The sequence below is a fragment of the Penicillium macrosclerotiorum genome, assembly GCF_028827735.1.
Source record: "Penicillium macrosclerotiorum strain IBT 26536 chromosome Unknown utg000007l_segment0_segment0, whole genome shotgun sequence".
Classification (NCBI taxonomy): domain Eukaryota; kingdom Fungi; phylum Ascomycota; class Eurotiomycetes; order Eurotiales; family Aspergillaceae; genus Penicillium; species Penicillium macrosclerotiorum.
In genome coordinates this window covers 2,742,447-2,765,701 of record NW_026643086.1, presented here as the reverse complement: position 1 = coordinate 2,765,701, position 23,255 = coordinate 2,742,447, and the positions used below count along the sequence as shown (strand labels likewise).

Sequence of the window (23,255 nt, the reverse complement as noted above, 5' to 3'; positions counted from 1 at the left end):
GGCTGGAGTGCCGAAACAGGTATCCCGCTCACATGGGGTCCCCGGTATTTCGGCCCCAACCGAGCCGGGGTATCGCTGCCTGCGCGAGGAGGGCTGCATGCTATGCATACATCGCATGGGATTCGATCTCTCGGCGGCTCTCGAGGAAACAACCTCGAAAGAGCTCGCATCCATTCGAAGTTTCTCTATGGAGCATAGTTCAGAACCAATTGTCCTAATTTTAGTGCAATGGTGCTTACTTTGGAGTTGAAATAGCTACTGGGAAATTCCAAGATGATGTCATAGTGTTCGTTACCGTCGTGCGATCGTCCATTGCTTCCCAGAGGCCAGAGACCGGTTTTCGGCTCATCACTAGTGGATAGACGGTCTCAAACAGCCAAGCTATACAGAACAAGGACAGAGTAGTTCTTGCCCATTGATGGCGCGTAGAGTCGCCGAGGAAGGCAAGTACTTCCCTGCTAAGCAATGAATTCTGCCTGTTATCTGGAACTGGGTATTGGCGCGGGAGACGCAGCATCCGAAAGCCGAGTCCATTTCCATTAGCAAATTGTCGGAAAATGAAAATCGCCCGAGAACAAGGTCTTCCTTGAGACTCCAACCAAGGCCACTGAAGAATCGCGGCACGGACAGGATGCCATTTGAGACCTGATGAAATGCTGTTTGAGATGACGGAATAGACCATCCGGGCCCTGGACAGGATTGGAAGCCGATGCCGTGGCTGGTCGAGCGTCCCCGCTCGCCGATCCCGATCACATCTTGGATGCCGTCCAGATATCGGGATCAACGACACCGTTTTCCCTTACACTCCAGGCCGAGTAAAATGTAGAGCAAAAGAAGTACAGCAATATTAAGAGCGCATCCTCTGGCGGTCGATCACATCGAAATTAGTGCAGTCTCCCAGTCTCTGAGCATTCCGGGGAGGGTCCCTCCACCAGAGATGCCACCACACCACACACAGTTCATGGGAGGAGAAGGCCTGGAGACTGTCAACTACCTCTTAGTTCGATACTAGACCGTTGGTGATTCCCAATACTCCGCAAAGCTAGCAGCATTACCATTCACGTCATCGATCGGTCCGAGGTATTTCCTGAAAGCAGCCGACTCCGACCGTAGCATACCGCGTACGGTAAGCCGTACGAGAATACGGCGACGATACTGGGACGACTCTAGCGATTTCCCGACTGCTCGGCTCTCCTGTTCTACTCCGTCCCCGCTGGGACTGTACTGGTTTCTCAGTGGAACCCAATGCCAAAACAAGGAGAGCAAGAGAATCATACTGGACGATGATTTGCCGGTCACCCCTCAAGCGGAGCTGAGCACGTTAGGTTTGGTATATTGACTCGACTTGCTGGGCCCTGGTCCTGTCTAGCTCGTCGGGATAGATGCTTAGAAGGCTAGGATACTTGGGTGGGGATGCAGCATCTCACACTCCTATTGCCCGATCCGGCGACATGGAGGCATCACCAATGCGACCTTTTTACTGGTTTCTCTTTCAGGACGAGGCCCCGTCGTTTTCGATGCCCACTTGAGCCCTCCAATCCCTGACCCTGCAGGTGGAGGAGCCCACACGCTGGCGCTGTGATATCGGGCCTTTTTAAAACCCCAGGATCCTTCCCCGGACAGAACCTTTGAGGGACCCTTTTTTTTTTTTTACACAGCCACCATTTTTCTTCTCCTTTTCCGTCAATTGGGTTGGACGTGCTCGTGGACTTGACTCGCGCCCCGCCTCCCTTCGTGCTGTTGTTGTCGCCCACATTTCTACAGGCGTATCTCTATGATCAGTCTGACCTGTCTCAAGGATTATCTGCACCCTAACTAAAAGTTGAGGACACAACATATCGCCATCATGAAGCCGTATTTTGGCTTGAGGGGCACATCCCTGAACATCATGATCAGTATCATTGCTGGTCTGGATTTTCTGTAAGTTCAACCTTCCTTCTGCCCCATACACCATATTCAATTAAATTGACTAACTCTCCTTTCTCTATAGACTATTCGGCTATGACCAGTATGCTCAATATCACAGGCTTGGCAATAATTGGCCCAATAGATACTAACTAGTCCATAGGGGCGTCATGGGTGGTCTATTGACATTGAACTCATTCGTCACAACGTTTCCACAGATCGATACTACCAAGGCCGGCGAAATGGGCCTCACCCAGGCCCAGCGGACTACTCGGTCATCCGTGCAAGGTATCACTACAGCCTCATACAACCTGGGCTGCTTTTTTGGTGCCATCTTTTGCATCTGGATTGGAAATTGGCTTGGCCGTCGGAAGACCATCTTTACAGGCTCCATTATCATGGTCATTGGCGCAACGCTGCAGGCCTGCTCTTACTCACTCCCACATCTTATTGTTGGCCGCATCGTGACTGGCCTTGGAAACGGCATGAATACTTCTACTGTCCGTAAGTGATCGACTACCATCAATCGGAACATAAATCCTTTTTCATCCCTTCAACTATCCCTCTAATTACTTTTTTTTCTAGCAACATGGCAATCCGAGTGCAGCAAATCTCATCACCGGGGCCAGCTGGTTATGCTGGAGGGAGCTTTGATTGCCGGTGGTATTACCATCAGCTACTGGATCGACCTTGGATTCTCCTTCCTTGATCCTAGCTCGGTGGCTTGGCGATTCCCGATCGCTTTCCAGAACTTTTTTGCACTCATTATTCTGTTTTTTGTACTTCCTCTGCCTGAATCTCCTCGTTGGCTGATTCTCAAGGGTCGCGAAGAAGAATCAATGGTGGTCTTATCGGCTATCTTGGATCTACCAGAAAATGACCGATATGTCCACTCTGAGTTCGCCGCCATTAAGGATGCCGTGCTCGCTGATCAGTCGGTCAGCTTCCGTGACCTTTTCACAATGGATGAGAACCGTCACTTCCACCGTGTTGTCCTCGCCTACGTCAATCAAATGTTCCAACAGATTTCGGGCATCAATTTGATTACGTACTACGCTGCCACGATATACGAAAAGTCCATTGGTATGGACGGTCTGATGTCCCGTATTCTGGCTGCGTGCAACGGAACCGAGTATTTCCTCGCGTCTTTGATCCCCATTTTTATCATCGAGAAGGTTGGTCGCCGACCCCTGATGTTAATTGGTGCCGCCGGAATGTCCATCTCGATGGTGGTTCTTGCTGTCACTACTAGCTTTGTGGGTCAAACCAAGCCTGGTATTGCCGCTGCGGTTTTTCTGTTTGTCTTCAACACCTTCTTTGCTTGGGGCTGGCTTGGTATGACTTGGTTGTATCCGGCTGAGATTGTAAGATTCTGATACCATATTCTATTTCTGATGTCCTTTGCCTTAACTAACAAATCACAGGTTCCCTTACGCATTCGTGCTCCCGCCAATGCTCTTGCCACCTCCGGAAACTGGATCTTTAATTTCTTGGTGGTAATGATTACCCCTGTTGCATTCGACTCAATTGGCTATAAGACGTACATTATTTTCGCTGTGATGTGAGTCTCTTCCACTGGCTTTTTTTCTCTTTCATCAATCTAACAGAACCCTAGAAATGCTTTCATCTTCCCAGTCGTCTACTTTTTCTACCCAGAGACCGCCTACCGATCTCTAGAAGAAATGGACACAATCTTCAACAAGACTACCAGTGTTTTCAATGTCGTCTCCGTCGCCCGCAACGAGCCTCACCGCTATGGCAAGAACGGCGAGCTCCTCATCAACTACCAGGACACCGAAGAACATCTCCGTCGCTCCAGCTATGTCTCCGACAAGCAAATTAAAACTCAGTTTACCTCAGGCTCTGACCTGGAGAGCGGCAAGGGCGGCACACACGTTGAAAACCCCCACAGCAGCGTGTCTGACAGCAACTAGGCATTATTTCTGGCCTGCTTGTAAAGTCTCCAAAAACATGCTTTTATGCTCTTCCACGTTATTGCTCGAGATATTTTTCCTGCGCAAAGGACTACCGATTGAATGTCTTACGAAACTTCCATCTTTTGTCATCGCCCGTCCTTGCCTTTCTGACCTTGTGGAGCTGGAACAAACCCCAAAGGCTCATCATGCGAGGACGGATTCTATCGATTGGCTTTTTGCTTTTTGTTGGGGGAACTTATTGGCTCTGCGTGATGTCTTTTATACTATACCCATACCCTTGTGTGCATGATGGTATCTTCTTTATACACAGCGATGATTACATTCTGCAAGGCGCAGAGGCTTGAGTGCGTCTGTGAATTGTAACTGTGATCAACTATACACGACCTGTATGAAGTTGATGGAGAAAATGTACGAGAGAATTAAATTAAACGTTTTCAAAGATTTTATTTTTGCCTCAAGTTATAGATCAAATTACGTCAAGGATGGAAACGGTGATATTAGATTTCGTGGTAAATTTAGATCCTCAACTCTGGGAGATCAATCATATACTTCTCATCCAGATAGTAAACAAACGACATGGACAAGACCAAGGAGTACTGGCGACAGTATTATAATCCGAAAGCCAGACCACCAAACACACCTGCCAGGGCAGCTCCCATCAAGACCATGTGCCAATCAGCCGATAGTCCACTCGCGGAACCAGGCACGCCGCCACCTTCATTGGACGAAGAGCCTCCGCTAGAGCCTCCGCTAGTGGGGGCAGCAGTTGCCACTGCAATTGTGACAGGCTCAGAAGAGCTCTTCAGCGAGGTTGCAGAGGCAGGAATATAGTCGGAATAGAAAGAGATACTGTATGAAAATGAAGAGCTGGCATCGGCACTATCGGTCACATAGGCAGACCAAATAGTGGTAGTTGTAGTGCGTGTCGAAGTCACTGTCTTAACAGTATAGGGAGAATAGGAGGTCCAGAAGTAGAACCAGTAAGTCCTGGCGACGAGTCAGAAAAACGTATGCAATGGAACTTTCATGTGCAGGAATCTTACCAGTAGTAAGTCGTATAGTAATAATCGTAATCGGCATAGGTATACGAGTATGTCGCAGTGACACTCGCAGTCTCCGTCTCGCTTAGAGTGAGGGTACTACCCAAGCTTCCGCTATCACTTTCGCCAGAGCATCCCGACGAAGGACAACACACTTTCTCGCCATTGTAGATACGACAATGCTTGCCTGCTCGGCAGTAGTACCCCCCATTGCAACACTCGCCACCGACGGGGAGCAGTATCCTGCGTTCCCGCAGCAATTCCATCCTGAAGGACATGTTCCTACCGTGCAACAGGTATCGCCAGGGTCAGCACAGTACCCATTCCCGCAGCAGCTGGTGCCCGTTTGACAACAACGAGACGTGTCATAGGCACATTCACTGTATCCAACATCGCATTCCCAGACCCTGCGCTCAAGCCCAAAGAGGTCGCGAGAATCAAGGGTGCCGGTGTTGGCGAGAACCATGGATGCGTTCCATAGTTGTTGAGGCTCGTCTTGGAAAACCTCACCGGCAGCCAGGGTAGCAAATAAGGCGAGTAGGGACACGCCCACTTTCTTAGCGCCGATAACCATCGCAAGGAGTTGTGTACTCAGCAATGAATCGGGGGAATGATATAAGGTGTTTCTCGAATATTTGATACGAATCTATTCCCATGAAAGCTAAAAGGAGGCGGCAAAAAAAAGAGGTCCTGGCTCCTGAGCAGGGCAATAGCTTAAATAGATGCTCGATGGGACCCTGCGGCTCCGGGATATTGTAAGATGGACCAGTAAAGCAGCGAATTGGCGCATGCAAACTGGACCTGGGCGTGACCTGAAGGGGAATATGGCTGTGGCTGTCGAGCTTGCTGGCGAATACGAGCCTCGGATGCTTGGCAGACCCTCGAGCCGCTTTTGCCCTGCATGATGTCGGGGCCGAATGCCGGTGACTAGGAGCAGAAGATAGAATATGGACCTCGAGAATACGTTGAAGTAGAACTTCAGATTGAAACCCGCAAGGACTCCATTGGGTTATGATCTGTATATAAACATGACTTTAGGACCCACGGTCGATCAACCGAAACGATTCCCGGATTGCGGCAAAGATGGGCAATTCATTCTGAATACGAGGTGAGAGTCTGAGCGATTCCCACAACAGAATAGTTCAAGATATAGTGTCTGAAAAAGTCCTGAGCGGTTTTCCAATAAGGCTTTTTTTCTTCAGATTTCAAAGAAATTTCGTGGGGCGTGCATCTGCAATCTGCCTTGCTGACCTTTACCAGTAGGAAGCTGGGTTGTTGTTAAGATGCAGTTCCACTCCATAAAGATAAGATGTGATGAGCTCACATATTTCACTAGCGTAGTGGGACACCCTACCACATACTATCTTTTCAAGGAACTATTTTTCTATCAAAACATTGGATTTATTGAGAAGCTATTGAACAGGCAGTGATTGATGTGATACCCTATATTACCACTCCTACAACACCGAAAAACACGCTATGTATGCTCAACGCTCCCCAAAATAATGATCAGATGAGGGAAGCTGAACAACCACTATAATCCCCGATCAGTCTTGTTTATTAGAGATGCCAATCGATCAATTATCAACTTTTATAAGAAATGAGAACGAAGCAGATACATAACGGAAGCAGGTAAGGAAGCAGTGGATGAAAGCGTAAAGGATATCACAACCATCAGATCCGAGACAGAATCGAGATATAGCACTGGAAATAAACGAGAAAGCACGGCAGGAAAGGGATCTTTTTTTTTGTAAATAGTGTTTGGTTGCGTCTATAGATAACTAGGGATATGGGAGAAATTGCAAATTAGTGTGGGGCGCAACCCCCTGGGAGAGTTTGGAGGGCGGTGTAAGGCACGAATGGGGCAAGACATTAAGGTTACTTGCTGAATGACATAAGCCAACCTATTCAAGCGTATGGAAACTCCAAAATCCAGTTCAAAGTAAATATCACGTGATACCACCGACACCGGCGGTTGAAGAAGGGAAGAAGCAAAGGAGGGATAGATCGGTGTGATCGGAATGAATCATTATTCCCCTATCAGCATACTGACAGGCGCTTGTGTGAATTGTTCCTGAAATTTTGTCAAATAGAATTATTCTGCGATTCGCTTAGAGTGCCGTATCCTCCCCGATCGAGTTTAACAAAGGTCATTGATAAGATGAGGAATGTAGCACCGTTTGAAGATTATTGTGACTTCAAGTTGAATAAATGCAAACATCCCTTGGTCTAGACAACAGGGCTCTATTTTTGTTGAAAATAAGCATGCGACGGCTGATTTTGCTAAATTACAATTTACACACGGTCATGTTCTTCATGGCAGCTCCACGAGATTCGTTTGTACCATGCCGCATTCTGACAGCGGTACCTCTGTAAGGGGATGGCCTCATCGGTAAGAGCTATTCCGAGCCCCATCAATCGAATGCCGACACTATGCGAAAGTCGCCAATGGGCAATAGTGGCCAAGAGCCATGAGTCAGAAGGGAATTTGGTTATCCTCGGTGAGCGATGTTTACCTGTTGGGGAGGCTTTTCCGTACGGCGCGGAGTGCCGAGGGTCGGAGGGATTTTCCCACCGAGAGACTTGCGACGCGCTCAACCTCAACAAGCTCAACATCTGCTGAGCTTCTTTTTGATTTCTTCAAGCGTTTTGGTCAAGTCATCGACACTTCATGTGAAAATCTTAATTTGTCTTTTTTTTTTGTTTGTTCTAACTAATTGCTCACCGGTATCTGACTCCGTCTTTGCACTGCCAAGAACACCCCTCGTCGCTTTATCAGATCTGAAAACGGGTGTTCTCCGCCTTCATTCTTTTTTTCTCCGCTCGGAGAACCTTGTCACAAGCGCGACAGCACACGGAGCGGACCGGGATTGAGTGACGGGATAAACATTATTTAAGGTAGGTTGATGCGATGGGTCCCTTTTTTTCTCGTTTTTCTCTTTTTAAGCTCCTCGCAACGGAGTTCTAGACCTCGCTCACGCTTGAATGATTTATTTCGCTCGGGAAATGCGACTTATGATATGACAAGACTACCCGCTGATCATATTACAGTTGCCTGGATCAAAATATCTCTTTTTTCTTTCCCGGGGCTTGCTGCTCATGGTCGTGATCGTTTGATTCTGCTCTTTCAGGCAAGAATACTCGACGGGTGATCCGTACGCCCGAGGGAAAAGGCCGGCAAAAGAAATAACAGCTTTCGACCGTCAGAAATGTCGACCGAACCCGGGCAGTCTGCACTTGGTGGCACTAAGGAACCTGCTTCCGATGATGTATACGAACAACCACAAGCTCCATCGGAGCTGACCAACACAGATGATCTTGAGCCTGGCGAGTTCAATGTGGAGAACATTGAAAGAATTTACAGGTATGCTAGATTGAAATCACATTTACAATTCAACTGGTCTTCATAGAAAGTGAAAGTGAAACTAACCACTTTCTCCTAGAAAACTTGACTGGCGCATTATTCCCGCATTTTGGGTCCTGTACTTCATGTGCTCGGCCATTCGATCAAACATCGGCTTGGCGCAGACCATGAACGAGGATTCGGGACACGACCTTGCCAGTGTTCTACATCTAAATAATCACCAGATTTCGACTGGTCTGGCTCTTTTCTATGTTTGCTATGTCGTCTTTGATTTGCCGTCCAACCTCGTCATGACCCGCCTGAGTCCGCATGTGTGGATGAGTCGTATTGTGATTAGTGTCGGTCTTATCGGGACATGTCTGACAGCAATGAAAGCCGCCTGGAGCTTTTAGTAAGTTCTCTAGAATACTCGTTCTTCTACGGACATCATACTCATATGTCTAGTCTTCTTCGTCTATTGCTTGGTATTGTCGAAGCCGGCCTGTGGCCTGGCATGACCTATTATCTCACCCTTTTCTACCCGCCTTCTCGCATCGGCAAGCGTATTGGACAGTACTTTACCGCAGCACAAGTATCGGCAGCTGTTGTTGGTCTCGTCTCCGCTGGATTCCAGAAGATGGACGGTATGCGAGGCTACGTCGGATTCCAGTGGATGTTTCTGGTATATGGTGTCCTTACCATTGCTCTCGGCTTCGCCCAGTTATGGTGGCTGCCAGACCGACCTGTGGCTCCTGGCGAGTCTGCTCCTGAACGCCATCGGCTTCTCCGTTGGCTGCCAGAAAGCCCCCCTGCGTTGGTTGGTAGGGATGCGGTCATCCACTATCATGATATGAAACGTGTCTACCACAACTCGAAGTGGAACATGCGGGATCTTCTGCATGTATTCATGGATTGGCGACTGTGGCCCTTGCTGATCATGTATTTCGGAGTTGTGGGTGTGGGGATTGGTGTGCAGCTGTACGCCAACTTGATTATCCAAGCCATCAACCCGTCCTTGAGTAGCATTGACGTGAGCCTGCTGACTGCTCCTATTTGGATTGTATGTGCTCCTGGTACTTCTTTTGAGTCCCAAAGAATTTTATGCTAACTTGTGATTTTAGATGGATCTCATCGCTATTCTTCTGGTCACACCGTTTTCCGATCGTTTCCACCGCCACCGCGCCCTTTTCTTCTCCATTCCCGTTCTTCTGCAGATCCTAGGCTTGCTTTTGACTAGCTACGCTGGCACCGACGCGAACCCCTGGCCCCGTTATGGTGGCCTTCTCATTGTAGGGTTCGGTCTTGGTCCTACTGTACCCATCACCATGACGTGGACTGCAGAGATCTTCCAGCCACGCCACGGCGAGGTCGGTGTGGCTGCTGCTTCCGCTGTGGTTTCGGGATGGGGCAATCTTGGTAGCATTCTGACAACGTATGCCTTGTACTCTGGATGGAAGAGCGATTACGATGCCCCTGGACGGCAGAAGTACCGCAAGAGTAATCTGGTGATGGTGGGTATCCTGATTGCTAGTATCCTCTCCGCGGTGTTGATGGAAATTCTTCTTCGGTTTGTGGATGGCCGATACCGCCATACTGAGGAAGAGATGGAAAATGAGGTGATTGATGGGGCCGCTCGCCGAGAGGTCCAGCAGCGAGGACTTCATGGCTTGGGCTCTGGTATGACGCGGTGGTTCAGACGTGACATGGCGAGCAAGGCTGGTCATGTGTGAAAAATAGAAGAACAATCTAGACCAAGATCCACAATAATTGCTATAATACCTTCCCTTGGAAGCATTTTGGACCATCAAATTCAGATCATACTCAAATCACCTTCGGGATTCTATCTTGGTGGCTCACTCTTGCTGACTCAGGGGTCCTCATCCACAGTCTTGCGGCTGAAATTACGCTTCTCCCGGCGAACGCAACAGGGACATTAATTGTACAATGTGAATATAGATAGATTGGATCCCGATCTTTCTTGAAGTCTCCACGCGTCCTGGTCTTCTCGTAGCAGCCATAGTCGTGTACACAGCAGCCGTCTCGCGCTTTGCATATTTTCTTGTGGTTTTCACAGGATATCTTGGGATCATTCGCTCCTCCCATCGAATCCAGGAGCCTGGAGGCCGTTCTAGATGTAAATCCTTCACTTGTTTCCAATTTGCATGGATCTTTGATGGGATTTCATCTAGTTCTTTCTCGATCGTCTGTAGACTTTCGGCTTCCTGAGAGAGAAAATGTTTCTGTCTTTTGTTTATGGAGTACTTCGAATTCGTCGGCTAGATGAAGTTGTCGCTGTACCAGAACATTGGCTTCTTTGACAAGATCTCACTTTTTCGTTAGATCAACAAGCTGCTTTTTCCTAGACTCTTCCGATGTCACGAATTTGCCTAAGCTAACTGTCAAGGCGAGCATTCTTAGCCGCTCGGTTCGTTGCAAATATGCCTCGAGTCTTTCGAGAACGTCGATTCCTCCATCAGCTAGCTCAAGAAAAATCAAGCCGAAGATACCATATAAGAGAAAGTGAATTATTCCCAGAAAAAAAAAGTCACGCAGACCAGGAGAAAACACAGAATACCCAGGGTCTGGAATGTCCAGGCAAGTACTTGTGGTAGACTATCGGGCACATTTTTGAATGCCATTTCGGAATATTAAGCGACAAGAAGTGAATTTGTGAGATTCCTTTGAGAGTGTACTATTGGCTTGGCGTCATACAGACCATTTATAAACTAAGCGGTAGAGAACGCCATGAACATCCAAAAAAAAAAAAAAAAAAAAAACTCTAATCGTCAAGGTTCATGCAGGCAATGCTCATCTTCTTGGTATTTTCTGAGGACGAGCCATAGCCGACAGCTTGAGAAAGGTCCCAATCCATACTCACGTAAGGCCAGCAGATACGACCATCACCCATAGTAACCATATCACCCGCAACATAAACATCGGTGCTGTTGATTGCACTCCCAACCTTTTTACCCGCGGAGTTCACTTCTTGGAAAAACGAGCCAGCAAATTGGCCACGGCATCCCATGGCGATAAAGTCACAGGTTGGGTTCGAAATTTCTTCCCAAGAGATAAGCGCCGAACTGTTACCGAAAGTCGCCGCATGCGCATTAGAACAGTCGTTCAATCCCTCCGTGATCCAATTCATCTGACTATCCCCATCTTCAGTGCCAACTTTAGACGTGGCCTGGGATCCCACTTTGGTGTACTTGTTGGAGAATAGGGAAATGGCAACATTCCGACCGTTGGTCCGGTTATTGACATGAGTGTAACCACTTCCCATCCATGTATTTTCCGTCACATCCATAGCTCCACGAGATACCCAGGCAAAGATATATCGGCTGGTCTCAGCAAAGCGTGCCAATGCACTATAGCTACCCGACATACCACCCATGGGCTCTCCAGAAGCCCCGTTCGTAGTATTCTCGTTCGATATCTTCACACCATCATTGGACATACCTTGGGTTTTGGTATTCAGCCAGATGGCACCTTGATCTTCAGCACAAATGCTGGCGAATGGGGCTTCATTGGCAGCCTCAAACGCAATACCAGTGTTGTGACTGCAACCCCAGGAGCTTGATGCACCCTCAATGGTCTTGAGGTTCCCGTCAGTTGTCACATACTCGATACTGTCCCCATAGTGGCCCGATGCGTCTCCAGAATAATCGGTAATAACAATATAAGCACCATACAAGCCGGCGCTTTCGGAATAAACAAGATCACCGTTAATATCAGGAGAAGCCGAAAGTCCTTCGGAGGCGTGCACTCCTGGTCCACCAAGCCAAGTCTTCCATGTTTGCTTGCCCTCAGTATAGCGATACAAGACCGCGACGGGGGTATCGCTGGGCGGTGCGTTGGTAGTGCCCGATGGCATCGCTTCGTTGGTCAAGAGAGCAAACCCATCATTGTGAGCCACAAGGCCGCCAGCTGTATCGTGCTATTAGACACTACTTTTCGCCGAATTGAGGAAATGAATACATACCCTCCTTTCCACCCTCCACTGTCACCGAGGTACCTGTGGCTTTGAAAGTGGTCGGGTCCAGCTCCTGAACATGGACATCTGTCTCGCTAGCATCCAGATATGCGATATACGCAGACTTGCCATCTGGAGACAAAGCAAAAGGGGTACGGCGATGGTGAGGATAGCCAGTCCAATAGGCCGCTTTCACGGGGTTAAATGAATGATCGAGCGCCAGCACATCGACATGGGTCTTGAGTTTGGACTTAGTGAGAGCAGCAGAGGCGCCCAGCGCCGCTGAAAGGAGAAAAATACCCCCGCGCATTCTGGAATAACTCTATAGCGACTTGTCACGATCTTGATTTCCTGCGATGCCTTGGGATGTAATCTTTATAGAACCGCGCCCATATGGATCTTAGCTAAATGGGCCCCGAAGTGTAACAACATGACTGAGATTCGGACAATGGCCGTGTCATCCATCTACTGCCAAGAATCCTCTAATGTCGATGTCCTACTGCCCTTGTCTCATAGTTAGTTAAACACGGTCGGTGCTGACAGAAAGAGTGCATCACCCGGGACTAGTGAAACACTGTTTCAACTTTATTTATCCGGAACTTGACACTTCTCCACCATCCAATTTCCTCTTTTCAGAACCACACGAATAAACCCATCGTAAGTCATTCGTAAAATTAGCGCTGACAGTACTCTGTCTTGCACTAGAAAAGCCATGATGACGTTTCTGCATAGACCCATTGAGTTTCTTAGCTAAAACAAAGCAACATCTAGACCGCGAATGGTCCATCGCATGTCTCTGTGCGAGATAATTTTAATGATTTATCAATTTTGTCTCATCATAGATTGTGGATATAGTTGGCTAAATGTTTCTATCACTCTGTGGTCCTTTAGGCTATAATACGTATATGTTGGAAGAATGAACTCTCATTGTCTAAATGCTGTGGCAGTTTGTCTACCCTTGCCAGATCCTCTGCTAGAGACTTTTGTTCCGCCTGTATCTTTTCTGACACTATTCATATAATTACTTTAGGATAGAAAACCATATTTGCAAAATTAAGACAAAGCTTTATTATGAACAATAAACACGAATCTGGAACATACATATGATCTTAAAAAGAGAGAGCTGTGCAAGACTCTTGTAGACACCAAATATTTATTTCTGTTTATCAGCTCTTCGTTTCGCAGATTGATGGCTTTGGGTATTTTGAATCTGCTGGTCGTTGGGTGCTAAGTCTTGATTTCTTCCTTCAATTTCCCGGCGGTGGATGGTCCTCATATGATCATTGAATTTATCCTTGCGCCCAATAAGTCTCTCACAACATGGACATGGGATATCTGATGGGATATGAGTGGATTTAATATGTCGTCACAACGATTATTTCGTCGAGAAAGTTCCAGTATAGGCACAGCTCGACCATTGACATCGGTAAGTTGGGTAGTCCTGGCTAGGAACAATGAGGTGATGGCATGTTTGTCCTTGGTTCGCCATCAACTGTAGATGTGGAATATAGTGTAGATTCCAGTGAGAAGATCAAAATTTGCGATATTTCTTGTGGCGTTGAGCATTCCGCAGTACGATATCTCTTGGACATTTCTACCATGTCACTCAAAACATCGACAGCCGGGACTATAATTGCAGTTCGAGATTCTATTCCGCATGCAACGATATGACCATATATCATTCCTGTTTTTGAGTCTTTAACCAAAGAGCCCGAATCGCCTACTTGAAGCCGACTTTGAAACTCAGCAGTAAAAGCATTGATGTACTTCGTCGCATTTGGAAGCCGAATAGGTAGGCACCGGCTGGATAATATGCCCCCGAGAAATTTTCCTGCGCCTGTTGTTGTGACGACGTCGGATAATCTCGAATCAAGAGCAGCAACGCTCTCAAGAGAAAACACTGGAAGATTTGGGAGTGAGTCATTGGCTGAATCAATCTCTATCAAACGGTAGTCTAACGATTCCGATTTAAATAATGTTGGGAATTTTGAGTGTGAGGCATGAATCAACGAAGCAAGCCCTTGAGTGACAATCATGGGACTACCGGTTTCAAGTGTCAAATCTTCGCTATCTTCCTTTTTGATTGGGGTGAGACAATCGGATGGGGCTTCTGATGCTGAGCCACTTTGGCTCAAGTTCCAATCTCGGGTGTAGCTGCTCGACTCCGGTGTCAAGCTATACCGGCTAGTAACATCAACCACCTGAGAATCTGAAGGAACTTCATCAAAGTCACTGAATCCCTCAAAATTGAAGTCACTCTCATCTGGCGCATGCTCCACTTGTGGTGTTGATTCTGCCACAATATAGTCTTGAGGATAAGAGATATGTGCTGGTGCGAGATAGTAACGCCGTCCTGAAAGTACGACGATAGCTCCAATTGTAGCCGTGCGAGGGGTTTGAGGTCTTGTTGACGATAATTGCAGAACTATTTTCAATGCCTGGCATGGCTTCATTGTTCGCCGGTCAGAGATGATATTCTCGGATAAATAGGCGCGCTGGTCATGGCTAATATTGTGGGATACATAGCAGCCAGCCTCTCCCCGTGGGTAGTATGTCTCGGTCGTGTTGAAGTCAAAAGGACTATAGGTTTGCCAAGCAAATGAAGGCATGGGCCTGATAGAAGAAAATGACGATGCAGTTCCAGTTCCACTGTTGAATGTTGATCCAACAGGGTGTGGCGAAAACATGGTAAACCTGATCCTTGATATGGGGAGGATAATCCCAGTCGCCAAGGCAGATCCCGCGAGGGAGCTGGTCGAGGATGCCGGATTGTTTGATTGCAGCGAGGGCAATTTTGCGAGACTCGGGGCGGGTGCATGAAAACATAATATGGGGTACGGCAGTCGCGGATGTTGGGCCGATCATGAATATGTCAAACATGACGAAGCTTGCGCTTGGAACTCGGTCTCCGGATTCATCAAGTAGAGTCATAATTTGGGGCCTTATATCATCGAATATTTGCCTGACGGGGCCCTCGGCCTCCCAGCAGTGGAAACTGCCTCTCATACCTCGGTGTTCTCCCAACGAGTCTTCCGGATTGGGCCAATATGACTTCGGTTTATGGAAGTACTGTAAGGCATTACGAAAGCGCGAGGAGCTCATGCCGGCTGTAGAAAAGGTTATCGTGGGTTATGCTTATTCTGTGTTCAGTCCATGGCATTGTAAAATAGATGAAGTCAATAGAAATTGAAAAAATAGGCTCATGTCTTGGGTTCGTCTTAAGTTGCCGCTGCTGCATAGCCACAACTTGAACAACGCATCATGTGGCTTTGCTGTCATTATATGCAGCCACTCCTGTTCGTTGTCACACCAACTCAAGGAACACATATTAAGATGTGGCCCCGACCTGGTCTCCGCGTAGCATTCAAGTAGCACAAAAGAAAAGTGGAAGATGCCCCTTATACAAAGTCTACAGTAATCCCTTGATACCGTGTCCCTCGATGTATCCTTTCTTGAGTCCCCTGTTCCCCCGTTGCGTCAAGAAAAGATAATCTCTCATCTTTGGGGTAAGACTCGCAAAGACTACAAACACATAAATCGGCCTTTCCGTCTATATTTCCAATACTACACTGAGCAAAGCAGAATTGCATTCCTATCCCATGGAAAACGTCTCGTCATCCGAACACATGAGCATATTATTGAAGTAGCTGCGCGTATTCAACACGGGGATTCACGCTCGGATATTCAGGAGTTTGTTCAGCGACGTAAATGGACCAGCGACGCCACATCGGAAAATGCCACTCGTGCGTCGATAGACTTGGTCGTTCGCCTTGTTTATATGATCGATATTGGCGTCTTCGAGAACGGCTACTCAGGGAGAGAAATGCTAGAATGGACCCATGGTCCCCTGCAAGATCCTCTGCGGGACACATTTCCCTAGGCTCTATCTCCTCAAACCGACAGTATTAAACTAGACGAAAAGTTTAATATATGCGAGATGACCCGAATTACAGGGTTGAGGATATGTAGCCCCTAGGTTTTAATACTCGATGAATCTCTCTTATTGCATCAGAGTTTGCAAACCTGATAATATAGGCTTGTTTAGCAGAAAGGCTTTTATGTCGCGTAGCTATACGGTTCATACCAATGAAACGCCTATCACATGGATGATTGTTAGAGCTTATGCTGCCCCAAGTTTATGATCAAGTATCAATACTACACTACAAGGCCTGAATTTAAATGATGATGAATAGAGAGCTGAAGCTTACCTGTGCAGCTACCACGGCGTCAACACTATTATTTTCCAGCGGAATCCGCTCAGCCACAGCATCAATGGCGTGAAAGTTCTTAAGGTGTCTGCCAGCCAAGAACTTCCTCATTTCCGGATGTGGCTCAATTGCGTAGATCTCGTGTTTTCGTCCCATGTCAGCCAGTAGCTGGGTGAACTTGCCTGTCCCAGCACCAAGTTCTAAAATCTGGAGATTCGGCTGATTAGAAACATACATGTGAGCCATGAGAAACTCCGCCGCTTCTATTCCATAGGATGGTCGATACCTATCGTATGTGCGAGGGTCGGAGAACCCGTTTTGTGCCAGTAAAGAATACTCCTGAATCTGCATGGGAGGTGACATCTTGGATAGGTCAAACGCGTAATTTTAACACAGCTTTTTACACCATATAATGCGTTGTAAAGCTCCATACGTAAACATATATACATAACGTTTCAAAAGTCTGTTCCGATCCCCACTTTCACCACCCCAACATCAAAATATATATCTGTTACACTACACACCACACCACCATCTTTCTAGATATATAGTTCTAGTAAAAAGTTTTAAATTCGGGTAGGGTTAGACTCGCTTAGCAACCACTAATATTTTGTATAATAACCCTTAACCCTCCGCACAGCTTCTAGTCTTCTTCCCATCCCTAAAATCAACCTATCTATCTTCCTCTATTCTAATGCCTCCCAAGCTTCTATAATACATCTTCTAAAATAGCGCTAATCCTCCTCAGACTTTCCCATATCTATAAGCTCAGGATGCAACTCAAAAAGCTTCAGTTTTAACCATCTCCAAACAGGTTCTATCGGGTTTAAATCAGGTGAGTGCGGAGGCTAATCTTCTACCCAAATTCCATGTCTTTCAAACCACTCTTATGTCAGCTTTGCAATATAAATCCTAGCATTATCTTGTTGGAATATAATCCCCGGCCTATATATAGGTAGAAGACCTTCTTCTAACGCTTCTAGATAGGATTTTGTTGTATAACCTCGCTTCCGACCGTTAGATTCCTCTCGTTCCATTATAACAAGCTTCGATCGACTACCAAGCCAGATAGCACCCCAAACCATCTGTGAAATATCTTTAACATGAACCTGCTTGTTAATAAGATCACGCCTATAGGCCTCAGAAGCAAATCTCCAGCACCATTTAGGCCCAGAATTCGACGTTCTTTGAACAGAACACTCATCTGAAAATATCCATTTTTCAACCCTTGAAGTATTAGTTATCTTCCGCTATTTTAACACAAAATATCGTCGTTTTAAAGCAGTCTGAAGCCCTAAAGGAATCTTCTTTTTTGATAAACGTTTAGCAAGTCGGAATTAGCGAAGAACTCGACAAATTGTTGACCGAGAAGGATGACTAGGTAAGCAGGCTGATAGCTGTTTATAGGTCCAAAAAGGATGCCGGCGAGCTTGCAAATATAGGAAGGTGCAATCACGCCTACTAAGCTTCCTAGGCCTACCTGAACGAGGCGCTGAATCGAAGGTGTAGTCGTTTTGGTAGCGTTTAAAGATGTTATATATAGTCTTGACCGAGCACCTAAAATCCTGTGCTAGCTGAGCACGTGAAATATCACCCTTTCTAATAGCATATACAATAGCTTGACGTTGAGCAGGGGTTAACTCACCATTTTTCTTGCGATTACCACCAAAATCGGGGTGCCTAGATGCCATCTAGGTGGTTGTAGAAGGAAAGAAAAATTATATGTGGGTGGTTGGTGTGGTGATGGAAAGTGGGGATCGGAACAGACTTTTGAAACACTACTGTATATTTGCACGTATTCCCGTGTCTCTGCAGACCAGAAGAGGGGTAGTGAGGACTGGAGACCTCATCTTAGCAGGCGACTGCTTCGAGATCATTTCCAGCCTCCACCAGCTCAATTTGAGGCCCGAAGGATTGAACGGAGTTACGGCATCGACCAGGTGCGGAGCCTCCGGTATGCGAGCGCATGGGGCTCGATGGTTGCGCATGGACTCTGAGTCATGCCAGCCTCTGCAGACATCTCTGGGGATGGACGAAGCTTGATTGGCGGATGCATCGCCAGGGGACAAGGGTCCAGCGAAGACTCAATGTACGGTATGAGCAATCGCTCACTCTTACTGTGTGCAGTGTGCTGCCTCGCTGCGCCTCGCTGAACTTGGGCACATCAATCACACATCTCCAAGCAAGAGGGACTTCGTAACGAGCCTCGCCATTTGGGTGCCGGGGCCAAAAGAAAAATGTATTAAAACGATCGGCAGAAGCCAGCGGACAGGAAGAAGCTCCTGGATGTTTGGATCTGGATCTGGGTACACTAGAGAACCATCCCGTCCAGATGGCGGAACCCGGGGCGACCGTGATCAGTTTCCTGTCATTTGTCCAAGCAGTGGCGAAGGTGTCTTCCCTGTACGAGAAGTTCCATGATGCACCTAGCGAAATCGAGCAGTTACGTGTCCAACTGGCGGCTTTCAAACAAACTCCGGACACCGTCCAGTCGATCAGACTGACCACCGCAGAAGCGGACTTCGAACGGACGCTAGCATTTCTGTTGAAATCAACAACACTCCATTATGATGCGGATTGAGTGGAGAAGATTGTAGCGAACCTGACCCAGAGCCCCTCAACGGGTCGTTTAAAATTGGATCTTTTCGGATGAATATTATATGCCATGAAATACCGATCTTAATCCGAAATAGTATTAGCGAGTCCTATTTGAAACCTACAATTTAGACTAGGTACAATATATAGTTTACAGTCAAGATTCATTTCAGAAAGTTTGGATTGTACGTTTAGCTTAATAGAAGATCGTAATTATTTATTGGGGAACGTGATAACCGAATATATTAAAATAGACAGTAACAATTAGGATACACTCCGAATTCCTATTAATCGGCACTAAAAAGGTCTATTGCTAATCCCTCAATCAGAATAATACTTAGTAAAATAAATTAAGAATTTGTATAGCAAAAACTATTGAAGAGTAGTAAACATACGGTATTGAGGTATTAGATTCACCTGTACACTTATTAGGTTTCAATCTTATTGAGCCTATACAGCATTAGCTAAAATCAAGATTCTTAAAGTATACACAGAGCTTATTAACATAGGAAAGTCTGAGGAAGATTAGCAGAATTTCAAACGATATATCACGGATACTTAGTCGGCGTTGGAACGAACTTTTGGACAGGTAGTCTATGTGCTGTTGTTGGCGTTGGCTATCTCCAATTACGATTATTTTTCCAATCATAAAGACTTCATTATGGCTCTTGTCAATCAACACATTTTATGGTATATTGCACTGAAATATGGCCGACTGGAAACAATAAACATTGAATTATCCGCAACGGGGGTAAAACGGTAATATGTAAAAGATCAAACTGATCTCGTTGAAACGAAACAATATCATAGACATCATAAAAGAAAGTCTCTCAAAAATAGAAACACCAGCATAAATCGTCATAATGTACATCAAATCATGCCAAACCACTTTTTCCGTGGTCGACTGGGATCAGGCTCCTCGTCTTCCTCTGGGGACGAACCAGCCAGGGCTTCTGGAGGCAATCGCTGGGGAACTTCCCTTCCGAGTCCTCTTCGCTTCCGGAATATCCTTCGTACTGTGGGTGGGTGGCAGCAGCATTGGCGCGGGTATTGTTAATTGTGTCATGGTCTTCGTAATCGTCCTCTTCCTCATCGTCTTCTGCCTCCTCTTCGTTGTTGTTTCTCTTGCGACGCGGCATGTTCAGCCACTTCCGCCAGCCTTTGACGATTGGTGTCGGTTGGGGGTCATAATCAGTTCCTTCGTGGCGGAGTGCTGGTACAAGCAGCTTATATGGCACGGTAATGCCAGACGGATCTTGAGAGCTTATCTCAAGGTTCAAGGTGATAGCCAGGCCACCTTCCAGATTGACAAAGGCGCCCACACCATCGTTTCCGTGTTTGGCTGCTTTCTTAGAAGCTTTTAAGCTGAGATTTGTGGGTCGTCGATGAAACTGGCCTGGTCGAGGCTCTTCTTGTGGGGATCCAGGGAAATAACTATCTCCACCTTCGTTGGGACGGGGGAAGGGGACGTCGACACTGGCTCGTCTGTCCTGGCTTCCGGCTCCCTCCTGTCCAAAGCTCATCGTTCGTGTAGGTGGACCTGCCTTTCTGATCGATAAGCGTCGGAGAAGACCCTGGGGTTTCTCGCCACCTCCCTTGTCACCGTGTCCCAGTGACAAAGTCCGCTGGAGCTTTCCGGGACGAGGCTCGGGGGTTGGAGTCATTTCTGACTCCGGGGTTCCAGGCGGGGTCGATCCTGGAAGATATTCTCGGATGGAACACCAATTGCGTCTGGGGAGTAGACGCTTATTATTTCGGGGCTTACCATCCACATCTTGTGTAAAGATAGGGATGATATCCTCATCTGTGTTTGAGTCCATATGATGGACTGTGTTGCGCTTGTTGAGCATATCCGCCAGTAGATTTGCTTCGGGCATATTTGCGATGCCTGAGGAAATGATGTTCGGCATATATCGGTAATCTCGATCTTTGGCAACATCCAGTTTGGGATTTGAGTAGAACTGTCCTATTGCGGCTAGGCTCACATCACCACTGCGGAAGTCAGTGATCAGTCAAATTTCTTTCAGAAGAACCAGTGGAATTTCTTACCTTAATATTGTGACCCTCACAGACTTCTCTGCTGCCAGGTCCTGTAGATCCTCGACCAACCACGTGCGCTCCGATTTGAGATGCTTTCCAGCCCAGTGGTCATCGAAAACTTCAATTTTACCACCGGACCGGTTTACAAGTCCACCAAGCATGCCAGCTTTGCCTAACGACTTGCGGCTGTTCATGTAATTCTTGAGCACGGCCTGATACATCGTTAGCTCCGAATTCAAAACGGTATTTTGCAGAAAACATACCACTCGAGGATAGGCGATTGGCACGCTCGAAAGCACAATCAAATGCTTGGTTTCACCCTTTATGATCTCACGGTGGCATCGGTCCCAGATGGTATCACACGTATCTGCATTCAGGACCTCATGACTCTAAAAAAGACGTCAGTGGATCTTAGATCAGTGGGACATAGGATAAGCAACTCATACCTGTCGTTCAGTTCGGCAATCCAGACCTAAGAATACGATATCGCCACCAAGAGACATAAATAGATTACGACTTCTCTCTTCAATGTAGGGACCGGGGTGAGCACCGAACAGCCAGCTGGGCTCTTCTACCTCGGTCTCCTCCGGAACACTGTGGTGCTGGAATAAGAGATAATACTTAAACGCAATCTTGCCCAAGCCGGAGATAACAGCGCTCTTCATGAATTCTTCATGATAAGAGCCAAACCCTTCGAAAATCTCGTGATCATTCCAAATATTGATCATTGGAATCTGGGAGTTGGCGAGGGAGTAAAGACCTTGAGAGAACCAGGATGCATAGCGCTCCAGATAAAACTTTTCCAGCTCGGCGCGGAATTCAGCCGTCAGTGGAGCGCCATATCTCTCCGCGGCATTCTTGATCTTCATCCACTCCTGGAAGAAGGGCGAGTCTGTGATGACTGAATCATTAAAGATCTGGTCACCTCCGCCGATCATCACATGGAACGGTCGAGTCTGGTGCTCATTAAGAACATCACGCCAGAGTGGATCAGGCCCGCAGAGATGGTCAGGGTTGACAGAAGGACCAAATCCATTACCGCTGTGGAACATGATATTCATAGGCTGGTGAATGGCGGGCACCCAGAAGCCCAGGGCAGGGCCTTGGTTAATGCGGTAGGCAATGCGTTGTTGCGTTGCACTGAGCTCGATCTCCAAGTTGAATCTCCAGAATGTTACATCCCTCGCGGCATCAGCATAAAGACGAACTCCAGCAACATCTCGAAGCAGTCCCGCCGTTTCACCATCAATGGGATGGATCCTGTTCGACGGAATAGGTTGCTTAGCCCCTCCTGGGCTGTAGTCAATTATACTGGGTGACAGCTCATAAATGCCATCGTCATTCTCCACGGACGAGAGATCAACCTGCTCCTCGAGGTGATCAACTGGTTTGACATACAGTGGCCGTCCATCCCGGCCGACTTTCATAAGGCCAGCTGTTGGATCAACATATTCAGGAGCTAGTTCTCCATTCTCACCACTGACCTCGACTGGCGGAGGGGGTAGGAGATCCATGGGCTGGGAAAATAATCTTAAAGTTGGGGGTGTCTCATAAGAAGAACGAGTGTCTTTCGTGACAATCATGATAGAGCCACGCCAAAATTCCTTTTCAATGGGCCCGTGGGGTCCGTCAGTTTTGAGCTTCTTAATGCCTGTGTATCTGAGCAATGGACCACATCTCAGGAATAGTCGTGGCTGAAAATTCTTGTGCTTGGTTACGCCTGAGGAGTGTTAGATACACTGTTTAATTGTCACATCAATTCTGTCTAGAATTATCTTACCTGTGAGTTTTTGAGCTGGGGTTTGGTAATCTTTGGGGAGAGCCCTGCTTTTTCTGCGATCCTTGACATCGCCTGCCTCCCACCAGGCTTTGCTTCGATTGATGTCCATATGCTGGAAGTCGAAATCGGTCGACTCTAGCCGTGCTGCGGGCGCATTCCTCCATTCGAAAACCGGGGGAGGTGTTGGTGGGGGCACATCGAATGAAACGGTTTGTCGCGGCTTCTGTTTTGCAAGCGGCCCCGATGCAATGGCTCGTGCAGCAGGAGGGGTTTCTATCCTCTCCTCGCTCACAACAGCCGCCTCAGGTTGCATTGGGTTTGGATGTGTTTGCTGGGACATCGAGCGAGTGTGCATGACTTTTTCCGCGATCGGTCCCCGCCTTGTTGTCGGGCCACTCACCGTGACTGATCTTTGAGGGACAGTGCCCATCTTCACA

General features: G+C 47.3%; 7 protein-coding genes across 7 annotated transcripts; 2 read left to right on the top strand and 5 right to left on the bottom strand.

Annotated features, from left to right (window-relative positions):
- Positions 1 to 1,846: 1,846 nt before the first annotated feature.
- N7462_007830 (sugar porter family MFS transporter) lies at positions 1,847 to 3,839 on the top strand (the record flags this gene model as incomplete). The annotated part of the gene is made up of 6 exons (XM_057079548.1): positions 1,847 to 1,920; positions 1,991 to 2,008; positions 2,069 to 2,409; positions 2,491 to 3,269; positions 3,330 to 3,466; positions 3,521 to 3,839. The coding sequence occupies 6 exons, from the start codon at positions 1,847 to 1,849 to the stop codon at positions 3,837 to 3,839; spliced, it is 1,668 nt and encodes a 555-aa protein (XP_056932218.1).
- A 611-nt stretch (positions 3,840 to 4,450) lies between these two features.
- On the bottom strand, positions 4,451 to 5,456 carry N7462_007829 (uncharacterized protein; the record flags this gene model as incomplete). Its single annotated transcript, XM_057079547.1, has 3 exons — positions 4,451 to 4,829; positions 4,886 to 5,149; positions 5,203 to 5,456. 3 exons carry the CDS (start codon positions 5,454 to 5,456, stop codon positions 4,451 to 4,453), a joined length of 897 nt encoding a protein of 298 aa, XP_056932217.1.
- Positions 5,457 to 8,091: 2,635 nt separating this feature from the next.
- On the top strand, positions 8,092 to 9,955 carry N7462_007828 (putative MFS transporter; the record flags this gene model as incomplete). The annotated part of the gene is made up of 4 exons (XM_057079546.1): positions 8,092 to 8,246; positions 8,326 to 8,637; positions 8,691 to 9,285; positions 9,347 to 9,955. The coding sequence occupies 4 exons, from the start codon at positions 8,092 to 8,094 to the stop codon at positions 9,953 to 9,955; spliced, it is 1,671 nt and encodes a 556-aa protein (XP_056932216.1).
- Positions 9,956 to 11,004: 1,049 nt separating this feature from the next.
- Positions 11,005 to 12,505, bottom strand: N7462_007827 (uncharacterized protein; the record flags this gene model as incomplete). The annotated part of the gene is made up of 2 exons (XM_057079545.1): positions 11,005 to 12,149; positions 12,205 to 12,505. 2 exons carry the CDS (start codon positions 12,503 to 12,505, stop codon positions 11,005 to 11,007), a joined length of 1,446 nt encoding a protein of 481 aa, XP_056932215.1.
- Positions 12,506 to 14,775: 2,270 nt separating this feature from the next.
- On the bottom strand, positions 14,776 to 15,126 carry N7462_007826 (uncharacterized protein; the record flags this gene model as incomplete). The annotated part of the gene is made up of 1 exon (XM_057079544.1): positions 14,776 to 15,126. One exon carries the CDS (start codon positions 15,124 to 15,126, stop codon positions 14,776 to 14,778), a length of 351 nt encoding a protein of 116 aa, XP_056932214.1.
- Positions 15,127 to 16,370: 1,244 nt separating this feature from the next.
- On the bottom strand, positions 16,371 to 16,766 carry N7462_007825 (class I SAM-dependent methyltransferase; the record flags this gene model as incomplete). Its single annotated transcript, XM_057079543.1, has 1 exon — positions 16,371 to 16,766. The coding sequence occupies one exon, from the start codon at positions 16,764 to 16,766 to the stop codon at positions 16,371 to 16,373; it is 396 nt and encodes a 131-aa protein (XP_056932213.1).
- Positions 16,767 to 19,873: 3,107 nt separating this feature from the next.
- On the bottom strand, positions 19,874 to 23,158 carry N7462_007824 (uncharacterized protein; the record flags this gene model as incomplete). Its single annotated transcript, XM_057079542.1, has 5 exons — positions 19,874 to 20,990; positions 21,048 to 21,250; positions 21,302 to 21,427; positions 21,485 to 22,758; positions 22,819 to 23,158. 5 exons carry the CDS (start codon positions 23,156 to 23,158, stop codon positions 19,874 to 19,876), a joined length of 3,060 nt encoding a protein of 1,019 aa, XP_056932212.1.
- Between the last annotated feature and the right edge of the window lie 97 nt (positions 23,159 to 23,255).